General features: G+C 40.3%; 1 protein-coding gene across 1 annotated transcript in view; it reads left to right on the forward strand.

Annotated features, from left to right (window-relative positions):
* EGLN1 (egl-9 family hypoxia inducible factor 1) overlaps nucleotides 1-12,281 on the forward strand; it is a 48,889-nt gene extending 36,608 nt beyond the window's left edge. The window contains exons 3-5 of the mRNA XM_067535746.1: nucleotides 4,512-4,648; nucleotides 7,934-8,001; nucleotides 9,708-12,281. Coding sequence (XP_067391847.1) covers nucleotides 4,512-4,648; nucleotides 7,934-8,001; nucleotides 9,708-9,772 — 270 coding nt within the window. The 3' untranslated portion in view covers nucleotides 9,773-12,281. The remainder of the gene's footprint in view (nucleotides 1-4,511; nucleotides 4,649-7,933; nucleotides 8,002-9,707) is intronic.
* Nucleotides 12,282-26,150: the final 13,869 nt, after the last annotated feature.

Consider the following 26,150-nt stretch of genomic DNA (forward strand, 5'->3'; position numbering starts at 1 on the left):
TGCATCTTTTTGAACAGACCTAAGTTCTTAAAGATGCGCATGCGTCATGCACCTTTCCAGACCACCCCACATTGATGTCGGTGAAATGTCCCTTGTGATCCACAAGGGTCTGCAACACCATTGAGAAGTATCCCTTTCGGTTTATGTACTCTGTGGCAAGGTGGTCCGGTGCTAAGATAGGGATATGTGTCCCATCAATTGCCCTGCCACAGTTTGGGAACCCCATTGTGGCAAACCTGTCCACTATGTCCTGCACGTTTCTCAAAGTCACTACCCTTCTTAGTAGAAGTCTATTCATGGCCTTGCACACTTGCATCACAGCAGTTCCCACAGTAGATTTACCGACTCCGAACTGATTCCTAACTGACCGGTAGCAGTTTGAGGTTGCCAGCTTCCACAGAGCAATGGCCACTCACTTCTCCACTGTCACAGCAGGTCTCAAGCGAGTATTTACGTGCTTCAGGGCTGGGGACAGCTCTGCGCGAAGTTCAGTGAAAGTGACCTTTCGCATACGAAAGTTCTGCAGCCATTGCTCATCATCCCACACCTTCATAACGCTGTAATCCCACCAGTCACTGCTTGTTTCACGGGACCAGTGGTACTCCACTGACTGAAGATGCTGCATGCAGCAAACAGGAATGTTTCCACTCTATGGCTTGTAGCAGGGCAGCTTCAGTAACATCACAATTTTCAGTGCTGCAGCTCCTGTCTCGACCCTGAAAATACTGCAGGATAAGTCGGGAGGTGTTTGTGATGCTCACGATGATAGTGCAGAGCTGAACGGGCTCCATGCCTCTCCGGCAATGGCATGCGCACGGCAGAGATGGGTTTGGAAAAATGGCACACAAAAACATTCGTCTGTTTGTTTTGGACAAGAGGAGAGGGAGCATGTTGCAACATGGGAAGACAACAGCTTTCCCAAAAGGCACTGCATAGCTACCCACGGTGCACTGCTTTGATTATCGATGCAAGCGCGGCTGGTGGGGACGCAAACCTTCAGTGCAATGCACGTGGTGTGATCACGCGCCTCCAACTTTGTAAGTTTGGTGGGTGAAAGTTGACTGAAATTAAATCGACTTCACTCCATGGTGTAGACATACCCTATATCAGTATAGTTTAAAGCAGTGCAACCCCCTCTAGTATGGATGCAGTTATACCACCATGAAGATGCCTTATATATAGCTTGGACTAATACAGGAAGAGGAATAAGCTATACCGGCAAAAAAGCATCTTCATGGTGTTATAACTGTGTCCACACGAAGGGTTGTACTGGTGTAACTATTGTTTTATTTAAAAAACAAACAAACACCTCCAACCAAAATATTTATACCATACAAAAACATGTTATAGACCAGACCTACAAGCTCAGAAAAGATCCTTTATGAGCTCATAAAATGAGGAAGTCTAATGTACTTATTTTGTCTAATACTCTTTAAAGGACCTAATTATAGTAGAAAATTGCTAAGCAGATGATAAAGGCCCTTTTCTTGACACTTTTTTTCCAGTAAAGGTGCATTAGAATAACTTAAAGAATTTGGATGGTGTCTAGTGCCATCTGTTTAGAATTAGAGTATTGTGCAGCATTGTTTACAAGCTAGATTAAGAAAAGTGTGAGAGTGCAGCTCCTAACTACTCAGTGCTGATGCCTTTGTGGGATTCTTGCATTTCCAGCTTTTTCAACATCCTCACCCTTCTTGTTTGGAGAAACTGACAGCATGAATTTATAATTTAATTACTTTAAGGCATAATTAATAAATTCAGGTTCTGAAGGATGTCTCCCTTGACTGGAATCTTGTTGATGGTGTAAGATATGTCTCCACTATATTGTTGATATAGTTATACTGGCAAAGCCTTTGTGATATAAACTAGCCCATAGACTACTAGATGCCTGTAGCTATCACTATTCTGATCATTCTGTGTGCAGGACCTAATAAAAATCTCCATTTGGCTTTTAGCCAGTAATTTTCTAATTACTCTCTAGGATTTGGGGCTTGAACATGTACAGGTGCAGTTAACTCTATGGAAGTGTTGGTAGCTAATCATGGGTCAGTATAGCTGAACAAGATATGTGAAGCTGTTAACATGAATTCAGACCCTGACAGATTGCTCCTTAGTCCCTCTGCAATGCAGTCAGTTATGCAGAGATTATTCCCTATTATGTACAGAAGAAATGCTCACTCATGATTGTCTGAAAAGCCATGTGATTAATCAAAACATTTCTATTGCTTGTCACCTGAAAAGTGAGAGAACTGAAATGAAGAGGAATATTAACCAATCGGATCTCATATGCAAATCACTGAGCTTAACTGGCCACAGCTGAGTTCAGTGATAACTTTCATGTTCAGAGGTTTTCATGAGACTGTCTACTTACACTACAGCCCTGTGGGGTAGATCGGATACTTTGTGTACAATTTGAAGATCTGAAAACTGAATTGGAGTGGGTGTAAGTAGCCAGGTCAGGCCCACTAAACCTGCACCTCTGACCCCCTCTATGCAAAATGGTAAACCTCTTTCATTTAAAAAGTTAGTTATTAGCCCCTTTTGGCATGACTGCATCCTTCAAACTGTGAACAGATTGGCAGGGTTGAACACTTTGGTGACTTTCCTTTAAAAATCATGGTTTACTTAAGGGTCTTAGCAGCAGCTGCCCAGACTGGCATTTGGAGCACTAATGACTTTGATTTTATTTTGGATTTTTTTATGCCACAGAGAAGGGGCAAAGATCAGCTCATGGCTTTGAGCAGGCTTTCACTAGGTGTGGGGAGTTCTTTCTTGTTCACTGACCTACCTGTAGCTGACCTGCCTCGCCTGAATTACCAGCATGGTGTCTGGCCACGGGGGAAAGCACAGATTGGTGGAGGAGCAGAAATGGAGCCAGTCCATCCCATGTCCTCAACAGTAGCAGCAGCCGCCCTCCTAGGAGGAGGGTGAAGGAATTACAGGGATGAAGAATAGGCAGGCTCTTGTGAGCTAGGAAGGCAGCATCACTGGGCAGGGGAGAGGAGGCAGAAGGACAAAAAAAGAGAATCACAGCCGCCCCATAAACAACAAAAACTTCTATCTTCCTCTGGAGAAAATGAAGGCCCACTGAGGACATCATCGCAGTTGTTCTAGAGTTGCCACAATAGCATAAATACTGAAGTATTAGAATGGCTATGCTTCCCTAAAAACCTAGGGAGATGATACACTCACTCCAGCTGACTGTTATCATGAGGTTATGCGACCAAAGAAGAACAGGATCTTTAGAAAAATGTTCATATGTGCATAACGCTTGGTCTACATTAGTTAGGTTGACGTAAGACAGTGTATGTTGACCTAACTATTTCAGTGTCTACACTACACCTTGCTCCAGCTGATGTAATTACTACACTGACATAACTCAACCTCCATAAGAGGAGTAGGGCTTATGTCGGTGTTGCGTTCCTTACATCGGCTGTTGGCTGTAGTGGCAATTTCAAGTGGCAACTTCCACTGGAGCTGTGAAATTGACAAGAAAGCTGGCTCCTGACTCACCAGCCAGGCTGCTGCTGGGTCTCCGCTCATCCTGGGCTGCCATTCAGGCTCCCCATGCCACACCAGGAGACCCGCAGTGGACTGGACTCTGGGTGTGGATCTCTCTGCTGGAGATGAGAAGCCACAGTCGGCTGCCCTGCTGCTCCCGATGGGGGGAAGCTGAGAAGCCCCGGGTGTCTGGGTTTCTGGCAGGAAGCTGCACGGAGGCTCTCAGGCTCCCCCACCGCTCCCTGCCTCTCTTCAGTCACTGGAGGACACGTACCACCGACTGAAGGAGGGTAGTGTGGACAATGGCCACCGTGGTATTTACTGCACTGACAGTAAGTCAGCCTAACATAGGTCAATTTAAGATTGAGTGTAGACGTGCCCTAACTCATTTTTTTGATGTTGATATTCTGTAGATATGCACACTCACCCACCTATTTAAGAGCTAAAAGTTCGGAAGAGCTTGAATAAATGGACAATGACATGGCACCCAAAGAACTATGATGCCTCAAAAGCTTTAAAAAATAATTAATTGTCAACTTTTTCTTACTTTTAATTACAGCCTCATCATTTTTTAAACTTACTGTTAGCACATCAGTAATTGCCCTTGGAGAGAACGAAACCTAGTAGGACTCGGAATTAGAACTCTATTGTGGGCTGTGTTGATTTGCTTTGTGGTTTCGGTCACCACCTTAACGTCTGTCTCACTTCCTCATTCAAATGGATACGGGTTAAAAAACAAAACCCAGTTACTGTAAAACAGGTGTTGAGGGTTTTGTATTTATAAAGCACCTTGAAATCACTGGATGAAGAGTATTAGGATTTATTGTTAAAAATGAAACATGATGAATCTACAGCCATCCAGCTTAATAGATTTTCATCCTCTATTAAAATCCTTAGAACTTTAATTTTAGAAGACTTGAAATATATGATTGAGGCTGTGCGTTGTCAACATGTCTAAAATACAAAGGTAAATAAATATTTAAGACCGGATTCTTTTTTAAATTTCTTAGGTAAGTGGAGGTATTCTTCGAATATTTCCAGACGGCAAAGCCCAATTTGCTGATATTGAACCCAAATTCGATAGACTGCTGTTTTTCTGGTCTGACCGTCGCAACCCTCATGAAGTGCAGCCAGCATTTGCTACAAGGTAAGATGAATGAGATATAAGCACATACTTCACAAAGCTTCTGATAGAGCAGGAAGAATATATAATGATAAACTAGGAGCGAGGAGGAAATTTGAATACAATATTGCCTGAAACACAGCCCATTCCTTGTACAATTTGAGGCCACTTTACAAACTTGATACCGAGGCTTAATGTCAGAGTGCCGCTATGCTGCTGTCTGTCTGTCTATGCATTTTCTCCTCTTTCTGGAAAAATCTAGTTCTGGGTTCATTTTTGAGTACTCAGAAAAAAAATATTTTTTTTTGCACATAAATACTCAAAACAAGACACCACTGGTAATTTTGACTTCACAAAGCTGTATCCGTCTCATAAAGGGCCTGATACAGAGCTCATTGTAATCAGTGTGTCTTCTGAATGATGGCTTTGTATTAGTCCTATATTGTATTAATTTTACTCCTTGCTCCTAGTTAGACGTCAGGTGTTTGAGTTTGGCTAGTCATAGCAATTTTCTCTGCCATTCTTTTAATTTGGGGGGGTTACTGTCTTTTTGTTTTACTTCAAAATTTTGTTTTCCCCTCGCAGCTTTACCCCACAAAAGTGGCTGTGGTTGGGGGAAAGGATGAGGTACTCCTCTGTACTGAGCTCTCTATTACATGGAATACTGTGTTGCTCCTTGTCTGGATTGCAGACAGAACTTGGCTGTCACTGATGTGCTACTAAGTCTACAGCAGAGGAGTAATGGTGGTAAACATACCTGCAGTCAATGCCAAACCTATGTCTGCAATGTGACATTACCAAGTGCTATCTGCCAACCCACCGGGATGACTTTAACTAGTAAATCATTGTAATTATTAATTGTGTAGAATCCACGTTTCACATTGCACATAACATTTTGATATGCCAAGATGGAAAAGCTGGCATGCTAGTAGTGACAGCTATACTTAATGTTGCCCCAAGCATTTTAATTTTAAATCCTTGCTCTTTGCATAAAGGACAATTAATTTGAGCAAAAATGTTTCAGACTTTTTTGAGGACAAGAAGCATAGGTGGAAAATATATGCTTTCCTGTTTTTAAATTCTTGCTGTCTTTTTTTGGAATGGCTATAGTCAAAACTGCTGAGAGTAGAAAGTTGAAATTAGGTAGAAAAAACCCCAGTGAAATAGCCCTCATTGAGCCTTTTGACTGTTTTGTGATATTGATTTTGGGGAGGTAGTGTGGCCTACTGGGTACAACACGTGGCTGGGAGTCAGGAGATGATGGATCTATTCCTGGCTCTGTGGGCAGGTCACTTCATTGCTCTGTGCCTGTTACCTCACCTGCAAAACAGGGTAATGATACTGGCTTTTTGTAAAGTGATTTGAGGTTCTACTGATGAACGGCCCTTTACAAAAGCTAGATGACATTTATTACTTACTGTTTGGCAGTTTTTAAGACACTTGGATAATCTTGGGTGTGCAGTTAACAGAACAAAAGCACTTTTTAAAGCAGCACTCAAAAGGAATGTAGGTATTTGTATGCCAGTTTAACTTGGGCACACAGTGCATGTGTTGGTCTTGTAAGGAGTGCATTGGATGAATTACTTTGTAAGAATACTGTCTCACTCAATATGCACCTTCTAATCTAAGATGTGCACTCGAGCAAGAAGCACATCAGGCGAAGTGCATGACGTAGTGTTCTGCAGGAACCCTTGGCACATTTACTGTGCACTTTGCACAGAACAGGGCATTCTGATGGTATCTAGCCAAATAGACATTTCATAGTCTAGAATTTTTCTTTTATTAAAAAATTGGGGGCAAGGATGAGGGAAAATCCCATTTAAAAAAATGTCAAAACCTATTGAGAATGAATATTGTGATTGCATAGTTAAGTACTCAGAAGTTAAGAAATCTCAACGTTAATGTTGCCCATTATTACTAGTGGTAAAAGTGGCAAAGGTTACTGTAGTTCAACTCTAGAACAAGAATGATGAAAGTTTAATGATATTGCTGCTACTCACTAAAAATCTATTTTGTGGAGAATCTCGCATCCAAAACCAAGTACCTGGATCGTATGAAAAAATTTTATTTTATTTTATGTAATCAGATATGCTTGTTTTTATGTGAAGAATAGAAAAAAATTAACAAAGTTAGCTAACTTTTCAAATAACAAAGTTACCTGGACCTGATTTCAGCTTTGATTTTTCCACTATACTAAACTGTGGTGCATAATAAAGGGGAATTCTGCTTTACAACGTCATTTGAGACATTGAATTTTGACCTATTTGCTCCTTTAAATAAATCAATATATATTTAACTATTACATTTTAAAGTCAAGCAGAAATATTTTAGCTGTATTGTTTGTCTGAAAGAAAACCTTACTAATGAAAGCAACAAGAATTAGAGAATTCATGTTTCTCTTTACATGTTAAGAGTAAAACTAGAAGCATAAATAAGTTTCCATATGGAACACTTAATATCAGAGAATGAGAAACAATCTACATATTTACATTTACCGAAATTAGGTGCTCCTGGGATGGAGGGCGTTACTGTTTAACAGTGAACAGCAACGCTATCTCTAACAGCATCAAAGAGGAAGTCTGTTGAAAATTCATGGGTTTTTGATTGGGCAGAATGTAATGAACTAAATTAGAATTTGGCTAGAGCATTGAGGTTAACACCTCACTACCTTTGCAAAAAATACCATGGGATTTTTAACTACTTGTTTTCAGGACCTCCTCTTTATTATATCTTGTTTGAAAGATTATATCTCCAAAGGCACAATTCTCCTATAAGCTTTGTTGGGGCATTGGTTCATTACTGATTCATAAGGGTACCATCTGCTGAAACTATTAAAATATTTCTGAAGTGCGCATCACACAGTACATGGGCTATAGAATGCTGGTCGATCTGTCTGGAAGGGACAGTTTTTTCTCCCTCCCAGTAAATCACCAGCATGACTCCTGCAGCATGACTCAAACTCGAATCTGCTTAATTTATGAAATATGAGATCAAGCCCAAAGTGGTATGGCTGCAGACTGTACAATACAGTTTCTGAAAGTGATTTGGGTAATAATTGTTTAGCATTTATTGGAAAAATGCAGATTTATAGCACAAATGGCAAACCCACTTTGTCTTTTCAAATAACAATTCTATTAAAATAATAAAAATTAACAGAAAATCTACTTCCCCCATCTCTTAGGAAATCTTTACTCTATCAAATTTAGCTGGGAAAAAACCGAACATTTAGATTATGTAAATAAACATCACTGTAATGTTTGTTTTCCAAAGTGCTGGAATTCATTTGTTGTATTTTCATCCATTTTATAGGTACGCAATAACAGTGTGGTATTTTGATGCAGATGAAAGAGCCCGAGCTAAAGTAAAATATCTAACTGGTAATTAATCACTTCTGTGTATTACATATATTCTTGGTTTTCTGGGAGAACATCTAAGTAGTCTTAACACCATGCACAAGAAAGGGTTAACGTGACTTGTGTAGTCATGTTTTAGAAGAAAGGTGGTCCAATGATTAGGCTCTAGCCTGTGACTTGGATGGTCCTGATTCAGTTCCCTGTTCTGCCAAATGCTTTCTGCGTGATCTTGGGTAGATCACTTAGCCTCTGTGTATCTGTTCCTGGTCTGTAAAACTGGGTTATTACTTTTCCCCATCCCTAATACCTAATGGGTGTTTTGAGGATAAATACATTAGAAATTACAGAGAGTGATGGGGGCCATATAAGGACCTAAAATAAAAGATAATTTTAACAATTGGACAGGACATGAATAAGTCAGTTTCAATGGAATGTGTGGATTGAAAAACAAAGAATGCTAAAATTTGAAATTTGGAATAAAAGAATTGAGACATATTCATTTATAATTGTTGATTTTTGTGATAGTCTCTTCTGCAAGGCTGCCCTAACCCCACTCAAGCAAAAATCTGCCTTCCTCCTGTGGCTTGCCCTTCAAGAGGAAGTTGATTTAATTTAATGAGGAAGCTTTATCAAGATGAGTGTGTTAGCTCTGCTGTCATGCATGAAATTGATGTGAAGTAGTTGATGGCCTTGGCAGTAGTTAAAGGTGAATTTAAATATTTTTTGCATATATAGATATAGGGCCAGATTCTCAGTTGCTGGGAATTAGAATAGCGCTACTGAAGTCAGTGGCTCTGTGGTGACTTACACCATCTTGGGCATCTGGTTCTAATCTGACTTCCTCTGAGTCAGTGAGAGTTTTGACTGATTTAAATGGGAGCCGAATCAGATGCACACACTGCTTATGATTCCTATTTTCCCTGGCACCGTTGATGACATCATGGACTCCTAAAGCAGAATGAAGAATGTAGCTCCTTCTCTGCCTTATGTGTCAGTTTTGCAGGGAAATGCAGAAATCTGAGCACTTGAACTCTGGTCTTGTAGGTGGTAGGCCTCTTTTTTGGTTTACCATTAAGCTGTATAGATTTAAAAATTACAAAACTAAATACTTGATTTCTGTTAATGATTTGGAGACTTAAACAGTTTTATTTTACTTTAAAGTATTTCGGTTCACCTCTAACTAAAAGGGCAGGAGAGGTGGTAATTTAGGATATAGATCAGATAGGATGTTATATATTAAAAAGAGTAAAGATTTAACAAACTCTTCTCTTCAGTAACTCTCTTCACAAAAGTAAAATGATGATGGACCAAATTCTGAGTTTCATTTGACTTCTTGCGAGTTTGCCTGTGTAAGGACTGAGGCTTAAACTTTCAACGTGGACTGTCTGAAGTTAGGATCTTAACTCCACATTTGAACAACTAAATAAATGTTTCAATTTTCAGCCCAAATTCAGTCAGTTGACATCTAGGAACCAAACTTTAAGCACCAAAGTTTGAAAAATGTCTCCTGGCTATAAAAGCAGCTGCTCAGAATTTGGCCTATAATGAGGTAATATGTGTATGAATTTGTATTTTATTTTGTGATGTGTATCGGACACCTTTTGAAATATCTATTTTACATAGTGCCAAATTTTCAGCAGGAAGGCATAGATGTGACATAATAGTTCTATAGCAAACCTCTTTAGCAAATGCTTAAACATTATGCTGATGTTTTTTTTATTTTTCTGCAGGTGAAAAAGGTGTGAGGGTTGAACTCAATAAACCTTCTGACTCAATTGGGAAAGACGTTTTATAAAGAATTTAATCTAGCAACACGCCTTGCTACACTCCCCCAGTAAACTGTTAACTTTTGAATGTGAATAATGGGATAAAGGAAATTGACGACAAAACAAAATTTTAATAAGGAAACAAACACAGCATTTCAATGTTGCATTAAACAGAAGATTTTGACTGCTGAAGCATTGTGCTATGTGATTGTGACTCCAGACCTGTGACTGCTTATGTAAAGAAGATAAGCAATCAATAAGAAACAGCATACACATGTGGACATGAAATAAGTGCCCTACATTGAATTTTTCCATTCTTATGTTTTGCCAGACCTGTCATCCAGCTGAATCCAATTCATCTCTCCCTTTTTTTATATGGTAAAGCTTGGATTTGGGATAATTTTTGTATGACCAGGTACAATTTATCAAAATTGAGTAAAAATACAGTATTCTCCAAAATAGCATTGATCTATTTTTGTAAAGCTGTTCATACTGTTCTCTGCCATGAAAGACCTAATTTAATATAAGAATTGCCAGTAGCTGATGATCACTTTAATTTTCTTTACACCTAAAGTCAGAAAAGGAGCACTTTAATTACCAGCTAAAAACCTGATTGTTTTATACTCATATCTCACACTAATTTGAACTTTTAAAGATTGCTGCTGTATTGTTTTTGACTGTGTCCTTTATGAAACTTATTAACAGAAACAAATCACTATCTTACTATCAGTAACTTTTAATTCATGGTGTTGTATTTTGAATCCACAGAGGGAAAGAGTTCTATATCTTTTTTTTTTTTTTTTTTTTTTTAAAGTGAGTGACCGTCACTAAGTGAACTTGACACTATCCATGCTGTAGGTGGCTTTGGGGACCTGGTAAATACCCTCAAGTTCCTAGGATACATAAGGGCTTTTCTAGGCTTTTACAGGTACCTCGAACCACCTCCCTATGTACTTGACAGGAGACTTCCATCTTTTTCTTCCTTTCTGAAAGCTTTTTCTTGTACAGTATACAAGTTAACAATGTTAAAATTCACAAACTTTGTGTTCTTTCTGAATATTGGTGTCCCATCTGATACGCAGGCTGGCACTTTGATCTGTTGTATAGTATCAAGGGAACGTGCAGTACATTGAGGCTGAAGTGCATCACTACAGGCTTCATGTGTAATACATCTTCAGATTGTCACTGCTGAAAGATATCCCCTTTGATCAGTACTGAGATACATATTTAGCAAAAAAAGAAGAAAAAAAATGACTTACTTTATTTTTACATTTTTCATTTTTTTAAAGGAAAAGCAGGGACTTACAGAATAAAGATGAGACATCCAAAAGCTTGGAAATTCCTGTTACTTAAGAGATGATGTTCTGGTCCTGAGCTGAAAAGTTTGAGAAAACAAAGCAAATCTTAAAAGGCAGCATCCATATTTACAAATGTCTTTGGTATTTGAGCTCACCACTTCAATTTTTCTGTCTGTCCTTGATTTCCTTACATAGCCAAAACAATGTGAGTGTACAGAAATATTTCTGTATATAATATTACAACTTACGACAATTTTAGCATCTGTATAGTTTGTACTCAATTAGAGACCTTTTATATGGAAAACTCAGTAATTTTTATTTAAAAAATTACTCTTGTTCATGTAAAACATGAAGGAAAAAACCCAACAACCCCTAATTATGTTTAGTGACAAGCTGACGGGGGAAGGAGGAAATTCAGTATTGTGATACAAAGTTGGATACTTTACAGAAAAATTCTCATTTTGTTCAGACCTTTATCAGTTTTGTTTCTCTTTCCTTCCTTCTTCCCAGAAAATCAAACAAGACACCTCTATTGTAAGTGCCTCTGCCAGCCTGACCAAGGAGTGCAAATGTTCATTACTGTCTGGTCTGCAGTGCAGTGCATTGCATTAGGCCAGCTTTAAAAAAAAAAAAAAAAAGTCACCACTTGTAATTGTATCTGCTTTTGTATTATTTTAATGGAGATTTGATTGGTTTTGTTTTAGAAATGTACAACATAAGCCTTTAAATTCGGTTTCAGTCCCTCTGTAATTCAAACTTCTATTTTTTGCAGGTATGCAAAATATCAGATTCTAATCACCATATAGGTTTGTGCTTGCCAGACAGGTTAAAAAAAGTGCTTAATTTTTTTGCTTCATCATTTCTCATCAATCATTACAAAAGGGTCAACAAATCAGAGCAGCCATTTCTTCAACAATATCCTTTTAGAAGTTGTTCATTTCATGTCAGTTGAAATCTTCAATCTTGAGTGTCATGAAGCAGGTCCTTGTTTAAAACTATTTTTTAAACTCTTATGACCTGTATGTGTTTAGTCCTGTTAAAGGTAAAGCTTCATAATGCTATTTTTTTTCATGACATTAGCCAGCTGTAAAACAAGAGATCTTTTCTATAACAGGCAAAGAAATTCAGGATTCATTTACAAATTGCCTATAAAGTCATGTAATTTGAAAAGCAGTGTTCATTATAAAGAGCTCTCAAGTTGCTTGTAAAGCTAATCTAATTAAAAAGATGTATAAAGGTTCTTGGAAACAAGTGGTGGTTATTTGTAATTATGGAACTTTTTAAAGCCTACTCCGCAGCAACTAATTTATAATCTGATAAAATAGGGGTGTGTGTGTCTGTTTTTAGCATTCAGTGACACTGCAGCTACAGTCAAGGGTCTGCCATTTGTTTCCTTTATAAACTCTGTTTTTAATTATCCGGATGTGTGTGTGTGTGTGTGTGTGTTTTGTTTGGTGTTTTTGAGAGGTTGAGAAACAGCTGGTGTCCATTTTTAGACTTAGTGGGTGAGCTGCGTTAGTGCAAACTGTATGCAATGAGTCTACACAGAGTAGGTGGTTTGTATTAGTATAGTTACACTGGTGCAAAAAGCCCAGCCTTTTACAAACAGGGCTTTAGCCCCTTAATGGGAGTTCCATTGGTTTTGCAGAGCTCTTCATGAATTTTGACCCTGGAAGACAGCAGTAGCATGGTACAGCGTGAGCTGGGCATGTCATTCAACCCATGCAGATTATAAATGCTGTTCTCCAAGCGTTCTAGTCAGTACTTTCCTGACCGCTGTTTGGTGAACAGGTTTCTGGTTTGCAGTGCTTCTGCATCACTCCAGCTCTTATAAAGTCTCTTAAATGTACTAGTCTTCCTCGCAGTTGTGGTTTAGTAATAGTTCCCTAAATTTCTAGGCCTGTCAGCCTCTGTTCACTTTGGTAGTACTCCAGTACTTTGGTATTTTGGCACATCCATGGCATTTCTAGCACTTTGACTCAATCTTGCCCTGTTTTATTTTCTTTTATCAGTTGGTGGCTAAATTAGAACATTTTTTCAGCAGATCCCCTCATTGCTTTGAGGTCTGCCCTGTAGTTCAGTGCCAGGTAACTCTCTTTATGCGATATTTCTATCAGATATGTCTAATTAGGAAAAAGGCCTTTTCGCAGCTTCTAGGGTGACCAACCATTATGCAAATCGCGGGACAGTCCTGCAATATGATCCTTTGTCCAGTGTCCCGCAACAGCTGTGCAATGTCCTGCAAAATACGGAGGTGGGGGCTGCTCTGCTCCACGTGGAGCTCGGAATCGGGAGTTGCCCAACTGGGCTGCTCTGCTTTGCGTCGGGCTGGGGGTGGGGCTCAGGGCTGGCTGGTGGATGAGCACAGGGGGGCAAAGGGGCAGGGCCAGGTGGGAAGGGGCCTTGGGCAGAAGGGGCCGGGGGCTGGCTGCAGGACAGGGTTGTTTACCTTGCTAGCAAGCTAGCTATATCAATAGCTAGAAGCTAGCTACTGAATGCAGAATTTAGTTAAATGTGTTTTTAGCTGTCTACAGCTTCCCAAAATGGGCTGTTTTGCTATGGGCTGAAATTAGTGCTCTTGGTTACATTAAAGGGATTTATTTATTGTAATTTTGCCATGTCCTGCAAATGAGATCATGCTGTCCTGAAACTGGAGTCATGTCAGTTGGTCATCAGATCATGATGTCTGTGATAATGGACTGCCCTATTTATTGTAGAGTTGACCATGATGTGCAGTTGGATATCAGATTTGCCACCAATGTCACACAATGAACTAAAGAAAGGTGAGAGGTGTCTCTGGATGCGTGGAAGGACGCCTATAAGCCTGGTAGGAGGCTGGCTCAGAGTGCTTTCAAGCAGAAATACTAAAAACAAGCCTGAGGCAATCAAGATTTCAAGTTATCATAACTTAGTCTAGGAACAGGGGAGTGAAATGACCGTGTTTGCATGCACACACCTCTCTTGTGAGTCATGCTAGTGTCTTAAAACCAGCCTAAACAAATAGCATTCTAACAATCTATTCAAACATAAACAATTGCAAAAAACAGTCAAGATTGTTAATGGACTACAATACTAATCTCAAAACCACAAAACCCAGGATATATGGTATAAAGCAGTATCTGCGTACATGGCCTTCTCACACGTACACACTGCAGACACTCATAAACACATTCTGTCAGTTCCCCTAGCAAATCAGTCACTGAGGCAACCAGACAACCTTAACACGGCCCTTTATTTTATGCCACTGTTTCTGGGGGATTAATAGTTAGTTTTCATTTTCCTAAGGTTCCCATGGGAACCTTAACTAGTTATTATAAAACTGTTTTGCAATATTAGAATTGTGAGATGCTATTATGTTAGTAATTTAGGATCAAAACTTGAAAGACACGGGGTATTATTCTGATGTACCAAATAATGAAACTTTATTCTTTTTTGTATTTGTGCAGAAAGTAAACATGTAATCATATAAAAATTGAGTTCTAGAACCAAAATAGAAAAACGTCTTATGTCTGCACAATGAAACAAACTAGTCAGTTGGGCAGCAGGGAGTGGCTAGTTTATTTTGTAGGTAGGCGCTTGTTATATCTGTTGTCTGAACTAATTTTCTGATGGTGTAAGTATTTCCAGTGAAATCCTGGCACTGATTGGGATCTGTTGTCTGGCTTTAGTTTTACAAATTTGCATACTTGTTGCTGGTATTAAAACTGTATTTTTATATCAATATGAGAGAGGTTATTTCCTACCACTCTTGCTTTACCCAAAAGGCATTATATAATGAAAACAACTCCTTTACAAAAAATCCATGTGAGGAAAAAGCACACTAGACATTAAAAACACAGTGTTAGAAATGAAGTAGCCATTTATCTGATTAAGTTGATGAAGACATTATTGGGACTTTGGCCTGCCCTCTGCAGTTGGTTCTCTGCGTTGGTCATGAACCTCAGAGGATGAAGAGCCCAGGTAACCCAGTGATGTGTCTTGCTTACATTGCTTACCTTCTAAAGTGTATCTTATCATTGTATCTTCATTTCTATATAGATCAGCTTTGCGAAACTACTTGTCCTAGCTGAGCAAGAGATTGGCTATGCCATCAACTACTTCAGAATCTCAGCTTCCATTTAAAAACCTTGTTTTTTTGTTTAGTCCTTTTGGTTGTGAAGAAAACCTTAAGTGTGAACTGCTACTGCAACTAACATAGAGTCACTGTAGAGGGAGCTTGGTTTAGTCAGCAGTGGGTTTTACTGAACCTTCTGTGGGCTTGGCTTCTCTGGGCCTATGCAATGGGAAAGTGAGTATTGCTACTGCCATTAATATTAGCGTCATCTGTATGGAATACTACCCTTAATAGCAGTGTTACATAGGAAAGCTTACATAGCGCTCATCAAAATCAATATACACTTGCAGCTGCTATAAACCAGTCTTCAAAAATCCTGAAGTAGGTGCATAAGCAAGGATTTGAGCCAAATCATTTTGTGTACAAGAAAACTAAGTTAAAAAAGGGGGGGACTTTTACACCTGTCCCCTGCCAAAAAAAATTACAAGATCAAGCAAAAACTCTACTCGCCCACCCTTACTATAAAGAGAAAGATGCATCTCCTTTTTCCTATTCAAACACACATTCATGAACAAATGGACTGGTTGTGTCTCTACCACACTCATTTTCTCTTGCACACACGCAGAGAGTGCAGACAGATGGACTCTCACAAGTGTACACCTTGACTCATGTGCATGCCCTCCCTTATATTCTCACCCCTCATGGAGAGACCTGAATAACAGTCCTTTTTACTCACATTTCATACTAAACTCATGCACACGTCTCATCCCAGTCTTTCTCACATCTGTCTCATGCAACAATCCCCCCTTAGATTCACTCATCCCCCCTCCACAACTATTCATACCCCAACTCATGTCATCCCTCCTTTCACTTATTCTTCACCCTGAGATGAGTACTCTGTCTGTCCCTCCAAATTCATTAACTCTTCTCCTTTCCCTCAAATTAGTCAACTGTCTTCTGTTCCTGTTTTCTTCTCTCTCCTCTTCACCCAGTACATTTATCAATCCTTCCTTCCCCAAGAAACCTATTATTTCTCAGCAGTATCTCTTCAGAGCTGCAGCAGGTGCTTTCAGACCTAGCTTCAGGTCTACTTCTGACAGCTGGTGACTAAACTCACCTAACTGCTCCGCTTAAAGCCATCTAGTTCCCCATAGTGGGACTGGGTGTTCTGGGGTCTCTTGCGTAGGGAGAGACCAGTAGAGTTGCGGGGATCTTTGTCCGCGACCTCCAATAAGGAAAATCGCTGGGAAAATGCTGCTGTGGGTTTGGACATGACTGCAAAGACCAGCAGAGCAGGAGTGCTCTGGGACTGGCTTCACCTGGCTGGGATGAGGGAGAGGCGGGCAACTGATAGTGGAACCTTATTATACTAGTGTGATGCTGGCTGGATTGGTGGGGGGAGGGGGGAGGATTCATTATATTATTTAACATCAATATGTGAAAATCATAATTCATATGAGATATGCCATGTCAGGTACTGTTAGAAAGGCTACAATGTATGTTCATGTGTTATATGTGTAATAGAAGTTATGGATATGGTTGATATATCTATTTCAAATTGTGCTGTGTCTGGGCGACACCCCAGACAGGATGGCTGCAGCACTAGCCTGCTTAATGGCTCATTAAGAAATTCACAGGTACAGGGGGCTCAGGAGGAGAAGCCAGGGATATACCCGATGAGTCACCAGGACTTACTCGTGTGACTCTGGACTCCATTTTATTCCTGTCTATTTCCACAAGCAGCATGGCAAAGGCCAAAGGACATAAAAGACAGCTGCACCATGTCCATTTTGTCTTCAGTCTACCATCTACCTCTGGATCAACTCATCTACAACTGAACTGAAGCTGTGAAACGAAGGACTGAGACCCATCCAGGTACTGGATGTACACCAGAGGGACTATACAAGCCTGCAAACTCCACAATTCTGTTAGAAACCTGATGTATATGGACTTTCAAATCAGTTATATGTATCTGATTGCTTTAATCCTTTAACACTTCTCTTACAGTTTTTCTTTTTATAATAAACCTTTAGTTTTAGTTACTAAAGGATTGGCTGGCAGCGTGGTATTTTGGGTAAGATCTAAACTTATATTGATCTGGTACTGTGGCTGACCCTTTGGGGTCAGGAGAAACCTTTTTGGTAAAGAGCTTAGAGTTTTAAATAACTGATCTCTTTACTGGACCTAGTGGCTGATTGGGAGCCGGAACTGAAATGCAGTAAAGGGGGCTGTGTATATTTGTATTTTGGCTTCTTGATAACCAGTGTGGGGAATCAGAAGCACTGTTTTGTGGCTGGTTGGGAAGTCTGACTTCAGTGTCACCCACCAGTGCTGGGAGAATCTGCTCTCCTTTTACAGCCTACCCTGATCTTGGCATTTTCAGACAGGTCACAGTGGCATACTCAGCAGGATCCACAGAACTAGAACATTTGGGTTTTGGATCAGAACCTCACGCTATTCCAAATTTTAAAATTTGATACTGAGTGTGTTAAAGATTAAAGTTAGTCAGGATGAGTGATTCACGATCAGATAAAGCAATCAAGCTGCAAGCCTTGAGAGAGAGCCAGTGTCTTCAGCATGAGAAAGAAATGGCAGAACTTCGCTTGTTGTCACAACAAAAGATAGCTGAAATAGAAAGAAAAGGTGAGGAGAGAGCCCAGGAACTCAGAAGGCCGAAATTAGAAGCTGGGGCAAGAATTTCCAAATGTAAACGTGAAATCCAAGCAATAGAAGAAAAGCAGAAACTGTATCTTTCTGGAAGTCCAGCTTCTCTTAACAGTGATTGGGAGAGAATCTTTACAGTTTATAGCAACTTTGATATGTTTGATACTGATATGGTGAATATATGTAACCAGGTTAATGTCATCCACTCCCAGAGAGAGTATAAATGTAAATCTTCTGGATTACCTGTAATCAATGGGAAAATTTGTGAAGGGGAGGTGCATGACTCCAAGTTGTCTGTGTTTAACCAGGTGTACTGTGACAAGGAGGAGAGTGTCTCTAGCCTTGGGATTGTGGAAAATAACAGCTTGTTTGTTGGGAGTGGCACTTTGCCTGTTAAGGAAGCCATCCCACTCTCCCAGTGTTTGTGAACAGTCATGAGAGCTGGGGCAAGGGGGAGGAAAGTTCAAAGTATTTGTCTGGTAAGAATAGCAGTTTATCTGCTGGGGGAGAGTTGGTCTCCAGTGTACTGTCTGTGAAACAGGCAGAAAGTACCTCTCAGTGTATGCTGATGGAGGATTTGTCAGTTGTACCAGAGGTGGTTCTGGATTCAACTAAAACCCAGGAAGGAAGTGTACCTAAACCCCTGTGTCTGTTGGAGGAAATAATTTGCCCATGGAGAAAGCTACCCCAATCTCCAAAAGTTTGTCTGGGAACAGCCATGTGGGCTGGGACAAAGGATGGGAAATTTGAAAGTATTCATCTGGTAAGAATAGCAGTTTATTTGCTGAGGGAGAGCTTGTCTCTAATCTTCTGTCTAAAGAGCAGACAGAGTGTGCCTCAGCTTATGCTGACTGAGGATGTGCCAATTGTCTCAGAGTTGGTTCTGGGCTTAACTGAAACCCAGAAAAAGTCTGTTAGGGCTCAGGAAAATGTTTCCGTAGAGCAACCTCTAGCTGAAGAGAGAAAGGACAACAACATTTCTGTGGAAAATGGATTGTTGCCTAAAAATGCTCCTGAAGGAATAAAACCTCCTGGTAGCTCTTGCATGCAGTTTTCTGCAACTGAAGGGTGTGAAACTGAATTGATTAAGTGAGCTCAGGATGAATTCCTGACTGTAGCAAGAAGCAACAGTTTATATGTTGAGAGATTTGGATCAGTATCTAACAGTCAGAGCTTTTCACGTGTGGATGAATTTGCTGACTTTGTTTTAGAAAGATCTGGGGTGGATACTTTGGAACAGAGCCTAGCCTTGACATGGGTAACAGTTAAAAATTAAAAAATTAGTGAACTAGCTAGTGTGTGTGGTGGTAGTGCAAGTTACCTGCCTGACAGAGGGAGAAAGATCTACCCATAGCTGTTAGCACGGAGGACACACCTGCCAAGATCACATAATACAAGCAGAGATTATGCAGCAAGAGCAGATCCAACCCACTATTGAGCTAACTGAACCCTTACAAATGTTTGTAAAAAATTGAATAACATTGTTACCTCCATAGTGAACCTTACAAAGAAAAAGCCTGTTTTAACTACACATGATTTTGGTGTTAATATTAAAGCCAATGTTAAGTCTTGTAATTAATTTGTTGCTAATGCCAGAAACTGTAGAAATGTACCATGTGCCTGATATTTTGTAAAACACTTAAAACATGTTAGAAACTGCATTAATACAAAACAAAAATGAAAAGTTCCTGTGATGCATTCAGCAATGTCTAGGGACACCCCTTTCTGTATCAATTTTGCGTGGGGGATGTGTGATGCTGGCTGGATTAGGGGGCCCTTGAGGTGTATTCAGGAGTTCTGATTACACCTTCCTACACCAATCTCATGTTGGGGGTGTGATGCTGTGTGGACGGGGTAGCATTCATTATATTATTTAACATCAACATGTCAAAATCATAATAATTCATATGAGATGTGCTGTGTCAGGCACTGTTAGAAAGACTATAATGTGCTAAGAAAGATGATGATGTTTGTGTTCATGTGTTATATGTGTAATAGAAGTTATGGATATGGTTGATATATCTGTATTTCAAATTGTGCTGTGTCTGGACGACACCCCAGACAGGATGGCTGCAGCACTAGCCTGCTTAATGGCTCATTAAGAAATTCACAGGTACAGGGGGCTCAGGAGGAGAAGCCAGGGATATACCCGATGAGTCACCAGGACTTACTCATGTGACTCTGGACTCCATTTTATTCCTGTCTATTTCCACAAGCAGCATGGCAAAGGCCAAAGGACATAAAAGACAGCTGCACCATGTCCATTTTGTCTTCAGTCTACCATCTACCTCTGGATCAACTCATCTACAACTGAACTGAAGCTGTGAAACAAAGGACTGAGACCCATCCAGGTACTGGATGTATACCAGAGGGACTATACAAGCCTGCAAACTCCACAATTCTATTAGAAACCTGATATACATGGACTTTCAAATCAGTTATATGTGTCTGATTGCTTTAATCCTTTAACACTTCTCTTACAGTTTTTCTTTTTATAATGAACCTTTAGTTTCAGTTACTAAAGGATTGGCTGGCAGCGTGGTATTTTGGGTAAGATCTAAACTTATATTGATCTGGTACTGTGGCTGACCCTTTGGGGTCAGGAGAAACCTTTTTGGTAAAGAGCATAGAGTTTTAAATAACTGATCTCTTTACTGGACCTAGTGGCTGATTGGGGGCCAGAGTCTGGAATGCAGTAAAGGGGGCTGTGTATATTTGTATTTTGGCTTCTTGATAACCAGTGTGGGGAATCAGAAGCACTGTTTATGGCTGGTTGGGAAGTCTGACTTCAGTGTCACCCACCAGTGCTAGGAGAATCTGCTCTCCTTTTACAGCCTACCCTGATCTTGGCATTTTCAGGTGGCTACCCTAGGCATGGACAGGTCACAACTAGATACAAATATCTCTACAAATATCTAGAGGGAGAATCCTTAACATGAAGAGACTATAATCTATACAGGCAACTGAGTGGGAGAAAGGAAGTGGCAGTATCCCCTTTTTACAGATGGACTAAGTGACTTCCCTGCATGTCACAGGAAATCTGCAGTGCAGCTGGCAATTGTGAATCCATTTCTCCAGTCCAATGCCTTAACCATAAGATCATCCTTCCTTTCAAGTAGGGCCTGAGGGGAGAAATGAAGATCTAGATCTCAGTTCCCCTGAAGTTCAGGACTTTGATCTAGTGTTCCTTTTTGAACCTGTCTATAAAAGTCGCTACTGTTGGCTAAGGCCAGGTGTGATTTCTATTTTTGTGCTAGTTTTTAAATAGAAATATATCCAACATATAGTTAAAATACAAAGATCTGACTTACATCCACAAAAGCAAGAAAATGCAAAGGTGGTGAGCTGATATCCTAACATTATGATGGCAAGCTGTGTGCTGGTATTTCAGTACATGTAAGGAAGATCACCTTTTGTTCAGCATCATCTGAGTCCTAGACCTGGCAGGCAGGTTATTGGGTTGTCAGTTCACCTGTGAATTAATTTACTTGCATTAGTATATTAGAGATGTTCAACACATTAAAAGATTGCTACAATACCCTAATACAGGTACTGCTATAAGATGAGGCATGATGGGAACTATTGAGAAGGTCAGATTAGAATACAGGAATCTTTTAATGAGATTCAGCTCCTTTGCATCATGAGTCTTCAGTGGGGGTTGGATGGAGCCCATAAAGGGCACTGTCAGCTTAAATTGCATTTCTATCAGGCTTTTTTTTTTTTTTTAAACCCACTCCTACAAGCAGCACCTACGATTATGGTAACTGAAAGGCGATACAGAAGAATTCTCTATCTTCAGTTGTGTCTAGTTTTAATTTTACTTTGCACATTTGGCAACACTCGCACGTCAAAGAGGAGAGAAATATTGTCAAAAGGAAAATGTGATTGTAAAAATCACAAAAATTGGTTGAGGGTGGCTCAGGATCAAGGGTAGTAACTGTGAACCTACTTTTTAACTTTTTTTTTTTTTTTTCCAGTGGACTAGATTTCAGGTTGACTGTGTCCCTTTTAACTAGGAAAGTTTGAAACTTCAAATGTTGCTTATTTCTTGACTTCCTGTGAGTAGCAGGCACCTAGATACGAATACTGGGTAAGGTAGGTTTCCCTTTTAGAAAGGCTGATTCAAATCACACAGGCTTGAGCAAACCACAATGCATAACGTTCCGGGAAAGAGCATTAAAAAAGCATTTATATAACAGGGTTGAAGAGTAGTTTTGTGTGTTTTATCATTGCACAACTTTGGCTGTTTTCCATTCTTTGCAAATAGCCTGCGCTAAGGCTTTTCCCCTGCCATACACATTTAACATCGCTTTGGACACATGTTCAGTAAAAATGTAATTGTGCAGCGTAGGGACATTTTGGGGAGATACTGTTGTAAAAACACTCAGAAATGTCACCAAGCTCTTGGCTATGTATTTAGTTGGAATAAACAAAAGCATCTCATAATAAAGACTAAGCATAAAATCTTCAGTTTCACTTTTTAGGCTCTTAAATCACGTAGGCAGTGATGAAACTTTTACCCTAGGACAATGGTTTTAAAAAATTGTAACAACACGAAAATGAAAAGGAGAGGTCAATGCTACTTTAGATGAAATGGTAGGTGAAGAAAAAGACACACATCCAGCCGCCTAATATTACAGCTAAACTCTTGATCTTGACTTTAGTGTATGATGCATATCTTAACTGGTACAAATAAGGAGGCTCAGACAAGTCCAAAAGAGAAACAAGGATGGGTTTTTTTTCTTAATCATATGCACTTATGCCTCAGCAAAGACTGACCAAATGGTCTATTGTATATAAAATACTTAGTAAATGTTTCTGTTTTTGCCAATTCCTACATGGAAACAAGTCAGCAGCAATGAGACCAAGGAACTGGGTCCCTCTGGTGGTTGTGTTGAGAATAAATTAATCCTTTAATTTTTTAAAAAAAATTTCCTACTGTTCTCTACTAAAAATGTCTTGGGGGGTAATGAAAAGGACAGAAAAAATCAAATATTCCTATGTATTTTAGGCCATGAATGGTGGTGTAAGGTCTGCTTTACACTGGAAAAGCTATACTGCTATAACTGGCTGTTGGAACATGGAATTTGTTTTTGAACCGATACAGTAATACCCGTATAAGCCCTAGTCTAGATGAATGTATACCTCTGTAAAGTTACCTTACACCCATATAGCTTAGTTTGCTTCCCAAACCAGAATAAGCTATACCACTATAAGCACTTTTTCATACCAGTATAAATGCACCCACGCTGTGGGGCTTTTAACCATACTGGTGTAGTTAGAGGCAAAATGTTCTAGAGCAGACAAGCTCTTAGTCTGAGAAACCTTAATATAGATATTAATTTGGCTCCCTGCTTCTTCAGTGCTCCCTATAATGCCTTTCACGCTGCTTGGAAGAGCCTCCCTGCCCTCTGTTGTCAAGCAATTTTTCTCCTTTTCAAATCTCTTATTAAAGCCACCTTCTTCTCTAAAGCCTCCTTATGTGATCTCATCAGATCTGATGTCATCAGGCCGTCTTACCCTTGAAGTGTTATTCCTTGGATTGTCTATCCGGCCATCTCTCTGGCCAGGGCTATACCATCCCCCTCGTTGTGCTAGCCAAGCGTGTCGTATTAGTCTGAGTCAGCTGACGAGAGCTGTGGCACAGGGAATTTGTCTTGTGTCTGAGCTGACCGCACTGTGCATGTTGGCGGCACGCTGCAATACTGCTGCCAATAAGGCAGGGCACCAGCACTAATACAGCAAATCAAGAATGTACCTAAGTGCATATCAGACAGGTGAAAACAACTGGACTCAAGGTAATAGATTAAAAACTAATTTTTTCAAAATACCATTGAAACAGCTATTAACTACCTGCATTCATTCCCCTCCCCCCCCCCAGTTGATTTACTTATTTTTTTCCTCTAGTGGGCGGTGTTCTCACTCTTCACTTGAACAAAATAAATAAAGCTTCCCTCAGCTCCACCTCAGGGCTGGGTGCACAATTGGCAAGACATGGTGTTGTTCATGGGTGACGTAGAGCTATTGGGTGGAAACAGCAGATGGTTATGCAGCCACGTAAGGGTAACTAGTGAGGTTAGTAGAATGATACAGAAGCTGTGTCAGCCTGCAGTGGCCCCAGGGGTTAGCACAATTCACCATGCAAAAGACTAATGTTATGGGCAGATCTCAGCCCTTTCTTCCATGCCTGGTAGAGCCTGCTACCACTAGATGGCCATGTGCTCAATCTCTGAGGGAAGGGAAGAACCTTGTGTTGGTCTTATCATGGGGAGTGCTAAGTAGCTGAATCACCCAATGCAATCCCCGGGAGCTATGGGGGTTGGGTTCCTTGGGGGCTCAGTGTGGCTCTACAGCACGCATTCATTCTGTACCCTAAGTATGGGTTTATAAGTAACAGAAGCTCTTGAAAGAATTATCACAAAATGGTTCGTTTCTGGATTTTTCTTTGCACATGTGGTAAAATGAAGGTCTTGGTCTCTGAAAAGTTGTCTAGATTTTCTTCCAAGCCCCCTTGAAGTTTTTCTTCCTTTCCAAGGCATTACACTAACATTTATTAAGTCTGTTGACTAGGGAAAAGGTCTAGCCATAACTGAGTTAGAAGCCAGGAATCTAACAAGTGTTGGAATTCTGCTGTTTTCTGAATGCCCTAGGAAAAATTTAATTTTAAATATCTGTTTCTCATATTTCCTGTAAACAGGATATCAGCATCTTGGACCACAAGATGTGTGTGAGCATCTTCTAGACCATGAGATGAAATTAAAGAGGTTTGTTCTTTTTTGGCCATGATTAAAACACTGAACTCTGTCTCAGGATATCTGTGTTCTAGTCCATGCTGTGCCACAGGCTTTCTGTATACTCATGAGCAAGTCACTTAGGGGAAGGTGGTTTAATAGCAAATGGATACCTTATAGTGCAGTTTTAAAAGGCAGAAGATGAAGACTCATATTCTTCCTCTACAGTCTTTGAGTTTGAGGGTGGGGAAGCCAAATGTTTTGCTTTCTGATTTTTTCCTTCTCGCAGGAGTATAAGATGACAAGTCCCAGACTGCAGAGAAGGAAGAGAGGCAAAGCTGTATTGCAAATGGCAGGGGCCAGCAAGGATGGAGAGAGGAGGAGGAGGAATGATCTTTGCTTACTGTTTGTATCTTTATAAAACCCGAAGCTCTCCCCTAAAAGCAACCTATCCTCACAGCCATTTAAAAGAGAAGGAGAAAAGATCCAGGGCCCAGACTTTCCTTTTTTTTCAGTTCTCAAACTGAAAACTCATGTTGCCTGAGTCTACGGGGCTAATCTTATTCCCCGCCTTGACCAACGCCCCAATGCCATTGCAATGATCAAGCTATGTAGAAGTACCTAGATCTCCATGCAAATCCCTCTCCCTTCTCTGATGAAGTTGGGCTGATGCCAGACTGTGACATCGAATTCCAGAAATCTCCCTACACTACGTGCTATCCTTAGTATTTGTGGCATGATGAAACGATGCATTCTGGATACATTTGCTGTACCAGCAACTACTAAGAGGATTTAATGAAGCAAATAGAGCTTATTTCTGTGGCAAGTGCCCTCTACAACCTGGTCAACAGGGTCAGACAGCACAGAAAGCTGTGCTAAACTTGGTTTTCACTGTAGCCATATTGGCTCATTTTAATATCACAGCCCCCCTGTTGCTTCTTGTGGCTGATTTACAGTCTAGTCTGTCTTCTCCCTGACTGACCTGAAATCTGGATTTTTTTTTCCATGAAGTGAAATAACTATTTACCAGTCCATTGCAACTCTGATTCCTGTTTCTTTCCAAAGTAGGTTAGAGGGGAGGAAATAGATGTTCAAATGTAATTGTGAAGAGTGCCATCTAGTGCCCTGTTGAAGGACACGAATAGCCTGGACTGAGTGGCAGTCTCCCATCTTCTACGTAGTTAGCCTGATGCTGCTAAGCTTTGGGGGTGGGGGTGTAGAGATACTGATGCTTTATTTTACAATGTTTTCTTATGCTATGCTAAATAGTATCAATGCTCAAGTCCTCTCTTTTGTCCCACCTACCCATCACTAATGCTTGTCATTTACCTCTAGCACTTTCAAGCTGGGCTCTTGGGCACAGTAGGTTAAGCCATCATAGCAGCAGTGGGGTTCCCAGGAGAGGCAGATTCCAAGACTGGGGATCACAGGTTGAAGGCTTCAAGAGATCTCTAACTCAAGTGGACCCAGCATGGGTTGCAAAGCACTGGTACAGTAAGCACTTCAACTCAGCTCATTTACAGACTACTGCCTTGTGTGCTTGCTGTAATTTCCTTATGTTTTTATTTAAACCCAGCTAGCAAACTAAGTAGTCTAGAGTAGACGGGAGTGACAAAGAGGTGAACTGGGGCTAGTATTTTTTATGTGACAAGCATCTGAT

This window comes from Emydura macquarii, unplaced genomic scaffold, assembly GCF_026122565.2.
Source record: "Emydura macquarii macquarii isolate MOO-44397 ecotype Brisbane River unplaced genomic scaffold, CSIRO-AGI_Emac_v2 contig_3517, whole genome shotgun sequence".
Classification (NCBI taxonomy): domain Eukaryota; kingdom Metazoa; phylum Chordata; order Testudines; family Chelidae; genus Emydura; species Emydura macquarii.